This window comes from Pseudophryne corroboree, chromosome 11 (genome assembly GCF_028390025.1).
Source record: "Pseudophryne corroboree isolate aPseCor3 chromosome 11, aPseCor3.hap2, whole genome shotgun sequence".
NCBI lineage: Eukaryota > Metazoa > Chordata > Amphibia > Anura > Myobatrachidae > Pseudophryne > Pseudophryne corroboree.
In genome coordinates, this window is record NC_086454.1 from 140,534,584 (window position 1) to 140,546,986 (window position 12,403).

Below are 12,403 nucleotides of genomic sequence, written 5' to 3' on the forward strand. Positions count from 1 at the left end.
CTGCCTAGAAATGAAAAGAGACGCCCACCGCAGCCATTGCAAACTCATTCGCAATTGCGTACACATTCGCAGCTTATAAGCAAAAATGAGGAACATTAAGGTTCAGGGCAGGTCTATGGCTACACAGACTGGACATAGCAGTAGCAAAGCCGGTGCCATATTTTTGCATGTGTGAGCACACAGCCAATGGCAGATACACGCCCTGAAAACGGCCATGACACGCCTACGCTTGTCCCGGATCTCATAGGGATCCATCTGCTTGATACTCCATGAAAAGCTTGTTCTGAACAAGATTTCTGCATGCCTCATCAGCTGACTCGAGAGCAGAAGGAGGAACCGTGCTGGCCAGATTTGATCGCAGTTGCTCAAACTCTGGGAGATCATAGAAACATAGAAACATAGAATTTGACGGCAGATAAGAACCACTTGGCCCATCTAGTCTGCCCCTTTTTTTTATCCTTTATGTAATCTCAACCCTTTTTGTACCCTAATTCTTTGTAAGGATATTCATATGCCTATCCCAAGCATGTTTAAATTGCTCTACAGTCTTAGCCTCTACCACCTCTGATGGGAGACTATTCCACTTATCCACTACCCTTTCTGTGAAGTAATTTTTCCTTGAATTTCCCCTGAACCTCCCCCCCTCCAGTCTCAGTGTATGTCCTCGAGTTCTAATATTTCGCTTCCTTTGAAGAATGTTTCCCTCCTGAACTTTGTTAAGACCCTTGATATATTTGAAAGTTTCTATCATGTCCCCCCTTTCTCTTCTCTCCTCCAAACTATGCATGTGAAGATCGTTTAGCCTTTCCGGGTACGTTTTGTGATGTAGGCCATGCACCATTTTAGTTGCCCTTCTTTGTACACTCTCTAATGTATTTATATCCTTCTGGAGATATGGTCTCCAGAACTGGACACAGTATCCCAGATGGGGCCGTACCAATGACCTATCCAGTGGCATTATCACTTCTTTTTTTCCTACTACTGATTCCTCTCCCTATGCAACCAAGCATCTGACTTGCCTTTCTCATTGCTTTGTTGCATTGCTTTCCTGCCTTCAAGTCACTTGAAATAGTGACTCCTACATTCCTTTCCTCCTCAGTAAGTTCCATTATAGTACCCTTGATACTATATTTAGCTTTTGGGTTTTTCAGACCTAAGTGCATGATTTTGCATTTTTTAGCATTAAACTGTAGTTGCCACGTTCTTGACCATTTCTCAAGCCTAATAAAATGATGGGTGTACCACAGCAGTAATGCGCAACAAATAAACCAAAGCAGCCTTGCTTCTACACAAAAAAGGAAAAACACATGAATTCCCTAAAATTCAGATAAAGTTACAATAGTGTAGCTTGCACTGGCGCTCAGTTTTAAAGATGTATCCCTTAATTTCAATAGGGGATATGTGAACCAACAGGGAATTTATAACAAATAATTTGTTACAAAAAGAGTGTGTTTATTAAAACGCATAAAATCACTGACATTTACATACATAAAGTGCATAGGTGAATCTGGACCAGTTTAAAGTGACTGTGCAAATAGATGTAAATCTCTCACCATATTGTGGGATTGCGGTGGGCTAGCTTAAAGAAGCAACATGGGTCCAAGGCTGAAAATAGCCTAGGCACCACCGCAGAGGGTTTATTCTTGGACGGAGGAACCGGGTGGCAAGGACCAGTGAAGTAAGCAAAAGGACTGATACGCTGAATAAACCCTCTGCGGTGGTGCCTAGGCTATTTTCAGCCTTGGACCCATGTTGCTTCTTTAAGCTAGCCCACCGCAATCCCACAATATGGTGAGAGATATACATCTATTTGCACAGTCACTTTAAACTGGTCCAGATTCACCTATGCACTTTATGTATGTAAATGTCAGTGATTTTATGCGTTTTAATAAACACACTCTTTTTGTAACAAATTATTTGTTAACATTTCTCAAGCCTACCTAGGTCATCAATCATTTGTTTTACCCCTCCCGGTGTGTCTACCCTGTTGCATATCTTTGTATCATCTGCAAAAAGGCATACCTTCCCTTCAATACCATCTGCAATGTCACCAACAAAGATATTAAAGAGAACTGGACCAAGTACAGATCCCTGGGGTACTCCACTGGTAACATTTCCCTCCATAGATTGCACTTCATTAACTACAACTGTCTGTTCCCTATCCTGCAACCAGGCTCTTATCCATTTAACTGTTTTATAATCCACCCCCACGCTTTCAAGTTTATTTAGCAGTCTGCGATGTGGGACAGTGTCCAATGCCTTACTAAAGTCTAGATATGCTACATCTACAGCTCCCCCTTGATCTATTATTTTTGTCACAGAGTCAAAAAAGTCAATAAGATTTGTTTGGCATGATCTTCCACCAGTAAATCCATGCTGTTTTGGATCCTGTAAGTGGTTTGATTTAAGATATTCCACAACTCTTTCTTTTAATAGTTTTTACATTACTTTCCCCACTACTGATGTAAGGCTTACTGGTCTGTAGTTACTTGCTTCTTCCTTGCTTCCACTTTTGTGCAGTGGAACTACATTTGCTCTTTTCCAGTCCTCTGGAATAGCACCTGTATTTAGTGACTGGTTAAATAATTCTGTTAATGGTGTAACCAGCACATCTTTTAGCTCTTTGAGTATCCTTGGGTGTATCCCATCTGGTCCCATTGATTTATTCACTTTTAGTTGTGAAAGTTCTGTTATGACCTTCTCCTCTGTAAATGTACTTTCATCTACCTTATTTTTATGAATGTCCTTGCAACTTAACTGTGGCCCCATCCCTTCTTCTGTAGTAAATACTGTGCAAAAATAATTATTTAGGTGATCTGCTATTGCCTTGTCACCCTCCACCAAATGCTCACTCTCTGTCTTAAGTCTTATTATTCCTTCATTTGATTTTCTCCTTTCACTTATATACTTAAAAAAAGTTTTGCCCCCTTTATCTACTGACTGGGCCATTTTTTCCTCAGCTTCTGCCTTTGCACGTCTGATCACGTTCTTAGCATCCTTCTGTCTGTCAAGATACACCTCTTTGTTGTTATTATGTTGAGTCTGTTTGTATTTCCTAAAAGCCATCTTTTTTGCTTTCACACTAGTTGATACTTCTTTTGTGAACCACACTGGCTTCCTTTTCCTGGTGCTTTTCCTAACCCTTTTGATACAAAGATCAGTTGCACTTAGTATTGCACTTTTCAGTTTTTCCCACCTCTCCTGCACTCCTTCCAAGTTCCACCAGTCTGCCAATGAATCACTTAAACATCTCCCCATTTTTGCAAAATCAACATTTCTAAAATCCAACACCTTTGTTTTTGTGTGACAGGAGTTGGATCCTGTCTTTATACTAAACCATACTGCTTGATGATCACTGGATCCCAGATGCTCACCCACATATATGTCGGATATCCTATCACCATTTGTAAGAACTAAATCTAATATTGAATCTTTGCGAGTGGGCTCCGTCACCAATTGCTTGAGAGATGCTCCCTGTAAGGAATGTAGAAATTTGCCACTTGTAGCTGAACTTGCAAAAGACCCCTCCCAATTTACATCAGGTAAAGTAAAGTCTCCCATGATTATGACTTCTCCTTTTAAAGCCATTTTAGTGATGTCCAACAATAGGTTCCTGTCCAAATCCTGCCCCTGGCCTGGTGGGCTATAGATCACCCCAATGCGAATGACATCCTTCTCCCCGGTTTCTATGGTGACCCAAAGGGCCTCAGTTTTGTCTTCAATATTTTGTATTAAAGTAGCATTTATCATCAGTGATGATGAATCCTGGAGCTACAGTTTTGACCCCCACGACCAAACAACAGTCGACCCAATGGACCCCTGTTGGAGGTGCGCAGCCACCAAAGTTTTGATGCAAGTGGCAAGCAGATGGTGGCTGTTTTCATGTAGATACTGTACCACTCATGCAGCAGTGCACAATCACTGGGGACTGGTTTGCCAACCAATACCTGCCACAAGTGCTGGATGCCATTTCTAAGTGCCGTCCAAGAACTCATGCTAGTGGTGCCCTTCTCTATCACAAAGCACCTGACCTCAAGTCCAGTAAACTAGTAGATTTTTTAACCCATGAACACATCCAGGAGCTTGGTAATTCACCATATAGTCCAGACCTGGCCCCCTGTGACTTCTTCGTGTTCCCACAAATTAAGTGTAAGATACGTGGGATTCATTATGAGTCACTGGAAGCTGCAGTGGAGACCTTCTTCCATCATGTAGAAAATATACCTGCTTCAGGAATGATCCAGCTGCTTCACCAAGTGGTTTCAGTGCATGCATAGACTCCTCTGGTGAATACTTTGAAGAAATGTAATGTTCACTTTATAAATATAGTAATTTCTGTGCATCCATAAACTTATTGCACAACTCTTGTATCTGGGGAAACTGCAAGAAATTGTGATCCAAGGGTGAAATATGTATACGCTAAATATACGCTAAATACTTGACAGGTAAAGATGACCACTGCAGTATCCAGGGCCTTCTGTACCACTAGGAATGTGCTTGTTTCATTCGTGCACTGTTAGGGCATCTGTCCTCTTCCTTTGGACAAGGCAAAAGCCTCATGGTGGGCTGCTTTTATTTAACCCTTTTCTGTTTGTAACCTACTGTATGTCTGAATTTAGGTCCGTCATTCATTATATTTCTATCTTCTTCATACTAGTAGTTTAGGAGTCTGCAGTGCTGACAGTGTCCAGCAGGTCCGTCATTATATAATATGTGCTCACTGCTCAGGGTGACTGACTGATGTACCTGCCAGCAAATTAGTTTAGTAGGAGCACCTTTAGCCTTACTTTGCTGGAACACTATATTATTGTAAAACTGTATATGGTCATGCTCTGCATGATGTCAGCTTTTAGCAGAAATATGTGATATTATATTGCACATTATGACATATTGGGATGGATGTATTATGCAGCGTTATGGGTGGAAAGTGGTATCAGGGCACTGATAACGCTCCCCCCATGTTTTATTTCGGTGGTGTGTGCCCAGTGACAGGAGCGCTATGCCCCCTGTCATTATCAGTGCTGCTATCTAAGAAATAGCAAACAGATATGCAGGGCAATGTATGAACGGTCAGCAGCGCTAACCGTTCCAACACCTGCAGCTATCGATATCTACAGCTGCAGGTGCCGTTGCCCATACAATACAGCCAGGGACAGCGCTGTCCCTGTCTGTGGCGGATGCCGGCTATGGGCTGCATGTGAGATTTTGAGAGAGTAGGGAGATCTCGCACATGCGCACTAGAGTCGCCAGGGAGAGACACTGGCAGCGATCGCCAGAAGCAGTTTTCACTCCCCCACTTCGGCATCCAAGATGTTAAAATATCTTGGTGCTGCTGCTGCTGCCTGCTTTGCCTCGGTAAAGAGAGGAAGCAGGAAGCGTTATTATGCGGGTATAATACATTCCCTCCATAGTATTAAAAAGCATCTAAATTAAGTTTACACTATCAAAATACAGTAAACCATCTTAGGGCCTAAGTGGTCCTCTACCATGCAGTTCAGATTTGGCACTCCCTGTACTGGTCTGGGCCATTTTTCCATAGAAAAGTGCCCTTTCTTTGCTGCAATCTCCACCACCTCCCTTCTTCCCTGTACCCCAGATCAATTTCTGCTCCTGTCAGAATTCACTATGTTGTGCAACTCTGCATCTCTGTGAACTGCTGTAACCGTGTCACTGCCAGGGACAGGGGGCTCTACTTAGCTATAGCTTGCTACTTCCAGGATGAAATAGACAGCAGTTTATTGTTCTTTCTTTAGCTCTCTCTGTGTAATTATGCAAATGAGAATCTATGATAATTATTTTTTGTACATCTGAATTCAGACATTCCAGTAGCTGAGCTGCAATGAGACTGCAGCCATACATAGCAGACAAGGAAATGATACAGCCGTTGGGTACGTTTATATGTATATGTGCTGCAATTATTAAATTACCTTAAATATGTTTTACTGACCATGATATTTTTTTTATAAGAACATCAGTAAAGCTACACTCTCCTGTTATATTTGACAGTATATGTATGTCAGTGCTGCACAGCTAGCCTTGGTAACTGATGCTGGAAATGTTTCTAGAAGCTACCAGAACAAACAAAATCTAAACTATAATCACTAGCTTCATATATAGGACGTGTTGCCTTTCTTTTGTTATTAGGGTGACGGGTCTATAATATAACTCTTTATGACTCCCATTTTCCTTTGAGTTTTACTAGAGTTAGGGCATAAATTTTGTGTTGGCATAAATTTTGTTTTCAGAAATTTTCACATGCCTGGTGGTGGGGGACCAATCTATGGCTTAAGAGATCATCAGATTGCATACAGCGGCACACACTCAGATAAGTACACTTAGCTAGTCTGCTGGGAGGCAGGGTCCTCTCTGCTTTTGTAGTTCTTAGTGGGGACAATACTGCATGTGACAAGGACAGGAGCATGAGATGGTATCCGGTCGAGATCCAGGCAGTTAGAATACCGTCGGTGGAATCCTGACACTACTCAGAATGCCAATAGCGGAATCCCGATAAGGGTCACCAGCACGGCGCCAGAATTTCGACCTCCGGGATCCCAACCGCTGGGATCTCAAATGAGCATCCGCTGGAGAGGTATGCTTCAGGTGGTGGTGATGGTGGGGTGGTTAGGTTTAGGCTGTGGGTGGAGGGTTAAGGTTAAGTTGCGGGGAGGGTGGGTAGTTTTAGGCACCCTTGGATGGTTATGGTTGGGCTGTGCTCAGATGGTTAGTGTTGGGGGGTTAGGTTTTGGCTGCAGGGAGGGTTGTGTTTAGGCACCGCCATGGAGGGTTAAGGTTAGTGTAACCCCCTTCTAACATCTAACGGGACTAATACCTTACTTTACTTAGGTTACTAGCTTTCAGTAATGTCTTGGATGTACCCAGCCTTAACTTAGGGTATTATACAGCTAATGTCAGTGCCTCTACCCAAGTATGTTTATATACCTACCCCTTATACCATTTGGGCCTACTTGGGGAAACCCAAATTCATTAATTAATGTCTTTATTAACACCCCTGATACCACTTAAGGGCCCCATACACTAGAGCGATAATGCCCGATTTCATCCGATTTCGGGCATTCAGTCCGATATGTCGGATGAAATCGGGCATTTATTAGGTGTTTCCGATCCGATCCAATGCGCGTTCCCGTGAGCATCGGATCGGATCCTCCAGATTGAATGTGCTGCACATTCAATCAGGCCCGACCTGGGGGCATGGCTGGGATCGTCCAGGATCGCCCAAGATACATCGAATGCAAAAGGACAGCATCCGATGTATCTTGGGCGATCCTGCCCCCCGGGAGGCTGCCGGGGTGATCGCCTGTGATCGCCTCCGACATGCGGTCGGATAAGTGTATGGGGCCCTTTACACCTCGCATCCATTCTTTAAAACTGATGTCACATTTGCATATATTATTGACAATGCAACACAAAAGTATTTAATAACTATTAGTAATTTGAAACTACCCCCATCACTATGGCCAACCCAGGGACTCAGTGGCACCATACAAATAGGCTAGATGTACAGTGAATGATAATTAGGGCAAAGTCCAGTAGTAACTTTAGGTACCTATGAATCCCAGGGAGGGTCAGTAGTTTACAAACTTGTTAATACCCCCCAATATGGATGACAAACACTTTCCCTGTAAATATGTACACAGTATCACATTTACTGTATGAGCTCATAATCTCATCAAAGAATAAAGTGGTGCTTTCAATACGCACAATTATACTAGTCCTCAGTGACAGTAATATGTTTATATATGCATATACAGTATATCTCCTTATAAATAGATCCAGCTGGCTTGTATTATTTACAGTACTAGTACTCCTGTCATTTGAAGCAAATAAACATCCACAGGTGCTATCATTAGAGGGAAGATATATGTAGTTAGTTCCAAATAATTGTTAACCATGAATGAAAGTTTCCACCAGAAGGTAGCATTAAAGGTAGCATTAATTTATCCTCAGTTGATATTGACTAATAATCTTGGACTAAACATAAAGTGTCCTCTTTCCAATTCCTTGGTAGCCTTCCTAGGTACAGCTGTCTGTATTGTTACAGTTTTCACAGGGAACGCACTGGGTCCCTCACTCTCTCTGATTTCATTAACAGTTATAGAACTATATTGGAGAACTTGTAGCTTAGATAGGCAACCATCAAGCAATGCTGCATGTGGCCAATAAATGGGGTTGGTTTGCAAAGAGTTAGAGGGTCTAATCATGAAGTAGTGAAAAGTATTGAGAAGTGAGCCAGTGGAGAAGTTGCCCATGGCAACCAATCAACATTTAAGTAACATTTATCATTTGAAGACTATACAATTGTACGGAGCAGCTGATTGGTTGCCATGGGCAACTTCTCCACAGGCTTACTTCTCCACTCCTTTCACTGCTTCATGAATAGACTCCTAAGTCTGTTGTCAGCAAGTATAGAATTAATTTCTTCCACTCATGGAGGTCTATATGAAGCCTCTGTATGTGTATGCAGAATGTCTGACCTTGCTTGTGGTGTTAAGTAGTGCCATTCCGTATCCCTAGACTCTGGTTACAAGTGAGGGGTGCATTGTGCTTGCTTTGATCTCACCCTCCAGCTATTTAGTCTAGGGATGGCCATCGACCATCGATGATTTGAAATCATTGATGGTCTCCATCTGATGTTGAATAGTTTTACCATCAATGGCAGGGAATAGAATAGTTTCTTGCCATCGATGGTTGCTGTTGACCCGATGGTTCCTCCCACCCTTACACAGTGCAGCACAGTGTGTAATAACAGGAGGCAGTGCAGGGATGCTGACTGTCAGCTATAGCGTGAGCCAGAATATAGGCATTCTGGCACACTGTATATGAGTGACACACATACAGTGTGCCGGGATGCCGATGTCCCGCCTCGCTGTATAGCTGACTTGACAGTCTCAGCTGTCAGTCAGCATCCCTGCTCTGCCTCCTGTTATTACTCACAAATAGTCAATGCGTCCCTAGACTCCTCCCCTACCACCCCCAAGGCAGAACGAGCCTCAGACTACAGAAGCCCGGATGCATGCGCAAACCACCGATGTTGAAAACCATCGATGGTATAGGATAACATAGTTTGTTACCATCGATGGCCTGTGTCACCATCGGCATAGATGGTGATTATTGATGGAAGGCGCTCCGATGGCCATCCCTAATTCAGTCCTTCATTTCTCTCAGCTGCTCACTCTGCTAGCTGCTGCCTGTAGCCACTCCCTCGACTCTGCCCTGCATTCTCCTATTGGTGGCCAGTGGATGCTCTCTCTCACTCTCTGCAGCAGCTGCCCAGCTGTCACCTTCACTCAGGCAGCCAGCATCAGAACCCATCCTGTCACCACTCTCCCACTGCTCATTGCCGTTGCCCAGTGCCGTAACTAGGTGTGGGCCAATGGTGCCTTGCCCACAGCGCAAATGCACTGAAGGCACACCATTTGGCAGCACACCCGCACGGCCGCTAGTACAGACACTCCGTCTCCTGCCGCCCGCTGCTGATGTAAGGAAGCTCTGCTGCTGCCGCCGTCCCCATCTTCTCATTAAAGTATGCCGCTCAGCCTGGGGCTAGAACGGAGACCTTTTTTTTAATATGAGAGGAGGAGGGGAACCTCTCCTGCCCACCCCTGGCTCCTCCTCTCTGAGACATTGTGGTATCAGATCCCCAGCAGGGAGGAGGCTGTGATGTCGAGTACTAATCCAGGTCACCGCATCCTCCAGCCAAACCAGGTAGCGGGGGGAGCGGGGGGGATGGGGGTTAGGGGGGCGGCGAATCTGCTGCTGGTCTGCATTTTTTTTAACAATGGCACCAGGGCATACTGTAGGTATAACACAAACTTTCTGTCACACACACACAGACACACACACACGCTCATTCTCTCTCTAACCCTGCTGCTGGGACTCTGCTGCTATAAAGTGTAAAAATTGGGACTTTGCTACCATAATGTGTAAAAAGGGGGTCTCTGTTGCCGTAATGTGTAAAAAGGGAACCATGCTGCTGTAATGTGTAAATAGGCGACTGTGCTGCGGTAATGTGTAAAGAGGGGGACTCTGTTGCCCTAATGTGTAAAAAGGGGGACTCTGCTGCCATAATGTGTAAAATAAAGGGGGGCTCTACCTGCCACAATTTGTAAAAGGATGTTCTGCCCGTCGTAATGAGTGACAGGGGCTCTACCTAGCGTAATATGTAAAAGGGGCCCTACCTGGTGTAATGTGTGTAAGCGGCACAACTGTGTGGCGTAATTTGAATAATGGAGACTACTGTGCTGCGTAACAGGAATTGGTATTATTTTGTGGCCACGCCCCCTCCCTGTGAAACCACTCCCCTATATTTTTGGTGCGTGCACTGGCCCTGTTTTAAATGTGTGTGTGTGTGGGGGGGGGGGCGCAGATGCTGCTTCTTGCACACAGCGCTAAAATGTCTAGTTACGGCACTACCGTTGCCTGTTTACAGCTCTGCTGCAGCAGCACTTTGAGCAGGAGCAGAGGCGGATTGGCCATAGGGTTCACAGGGAAGATCCCCGGTGGGCCGACGCACCTGTGGGGCCTGTTTTGTTTGAGGACACGTGGTCCTTTTTACAGACATAATGAATAAGATGCAAAATAATTTGCATATATGAAAATTACTTTGCCACTTAGCCTGTGATTGCAGATGATCTAGTGTATGCTCTGTCTGCCTGCTTGGCTGACATAGATGATTGAGTGAATAGTGATTGGGATACGGTTGGTGTAATAAGCAAGAAAATATATCTTTCTAAAGAATGATATAGTTTCCTAAATTCTGAAGGTTATCATATAATGTGCTCATACTAATTTTATTTCCTTTTAACTTCCCCCTTGATGCTGGACATGCCCACTATCTGGAAAGTCTTGGGGGGAGGGTGCTGCTGCCATGGCCCATGGCTAGACCTTACACCTCTGGTGCTGCCCATGTGGGGCCACTAGTACAAATTTTTCCAGGGCCGCTTTTTGTTTCCAATCCGCCCCTGAGCAGGAGGTAAGCACAGGGGGGCTGCAGGCTAGTAGTTGTGGCTCCGGCCGTGCTTCCCTGCTCCCTCTTTGGCTTTACTCCCACTGTGCCTGGCTGCATGTTTCCAGCTATGGCAGCCAGGTCACAGGGAGGCAAGCACTAGAGGAAGGGCTCAACAGACTGGCTGTCAACTGTTACTGACAGCTCTTTTATACCCTGCAGTGAGGTAAGGCTCCACCCACTGGCAATCACCCCATCTCAGCCTGGGTGCAGCCTTTAGACTGCAATTAGGATAAATAAAAATGGAAGACATTTAAGGAAATCCTTTTATGTCCCTCCCTTTGTAATTAAAAATCAAACACATTCTGCAGTATGAAAATAAGAAATCAGTTACTGTATACAAAGTCACTAAACTGCACTATTTAATAATATGCAATAATCTAAAATCAAATAGTAAAGTCTTCTGAGTTCAAGTCCCAGTTTCTTGTGCGTGTACGTTCTCCAAGCCATATGGAAGTGTTGGTTGGTGTAAAATGTAACCGTTATCAGGATTTAGTGAGATTTAGGAGATTTGAGATTTTATGAGATTTAATTCAGTTTCTTTTAAAGACATCTCTTCGCTGCAGCTGGAGATCGCCTTCCCACGTGTTGGTCTGCACAGATAGAAGAAGTGTACATGGTCAGTCATCGCTGACATTACAAAGCAGATACAGTAGGTGCTACACAACATGCAGGTATGGAAGTTATGTTTCACTGATCAGGCAGATACAGGTATGATGTGCCTCCTATAACTGTTACATTTGTGGACCAGTGCCATAATATGAATTCATTTTGTTGATCAATCCTATTAAAGTGACATAAAAGGGGCGAGAGAGCACAATTTTAGGGTAATTCCTTGCAGACTTGATTTTTGTACTAGCAGGTCTCGCCCTATATTTTTAATGGTATGCATTTAGCAACTTCTTCAGGAAAGTCCATTTGCAGGTATACTGTACTGTACTCTTCAAATGAACAATAGCTCCAAAAGATGGTCAGGATTTCTTGCAGCAGTGGATCAGCAGTCTGAGCAGGCAGATGAAAGGAGATGGACAGTGTGTGTGTGTGTGTGTGTGTGTGTGTGTGTGTGTGTTTGTGTGAATCAGCAGAAACTCTCCAGAAAGAAACATGCCTGGCAGCAGGTGACCGACCGGATTTAGTCAGAGTATGGGAATATGTGCTCTGACCAATCAGTGTGCACCAAATAATTTATATGGCAATGAGCTGTAATCTGGCAATTTGTGATGGGGTACTTTGGGAAAAGGTATGTTTTGTTCAGGTGGTTACTTTTTACCAAGTCAGGACATGGAAGCTACCTGGAGTGGATCTAAGTGAGTAATACATGAGTAAAAGAGAGATACAGAGGCAGTGCCATAGCTGGAAACAAAAGCTCCCTGGTACCAC

General features: G+C 44.0%; 1 protein-coding gene across 1 annotated transcript in view; it reads right to left on the bottom strand.

Moving 5' to 3' along the window:
* Nucleotides 1-241: 241 nt before the first annotated feature.
* Nucleotides 242-12,403, bottom strand: part of LOC134968682 (solute carrier family 22 member 6-B-like) — an 89,227-nt gene continuing 77,065 nt past the window's right edge. The window contains 2 exon segments of the mRNA XM_063944199.1: nucleotides 242-372; nucleotides 11,162-11,244. Coding sequence (XP_063800269.1) covers nucleotides 242-372; nucleotides 11,162-11,244 — 214 coding nt within the window.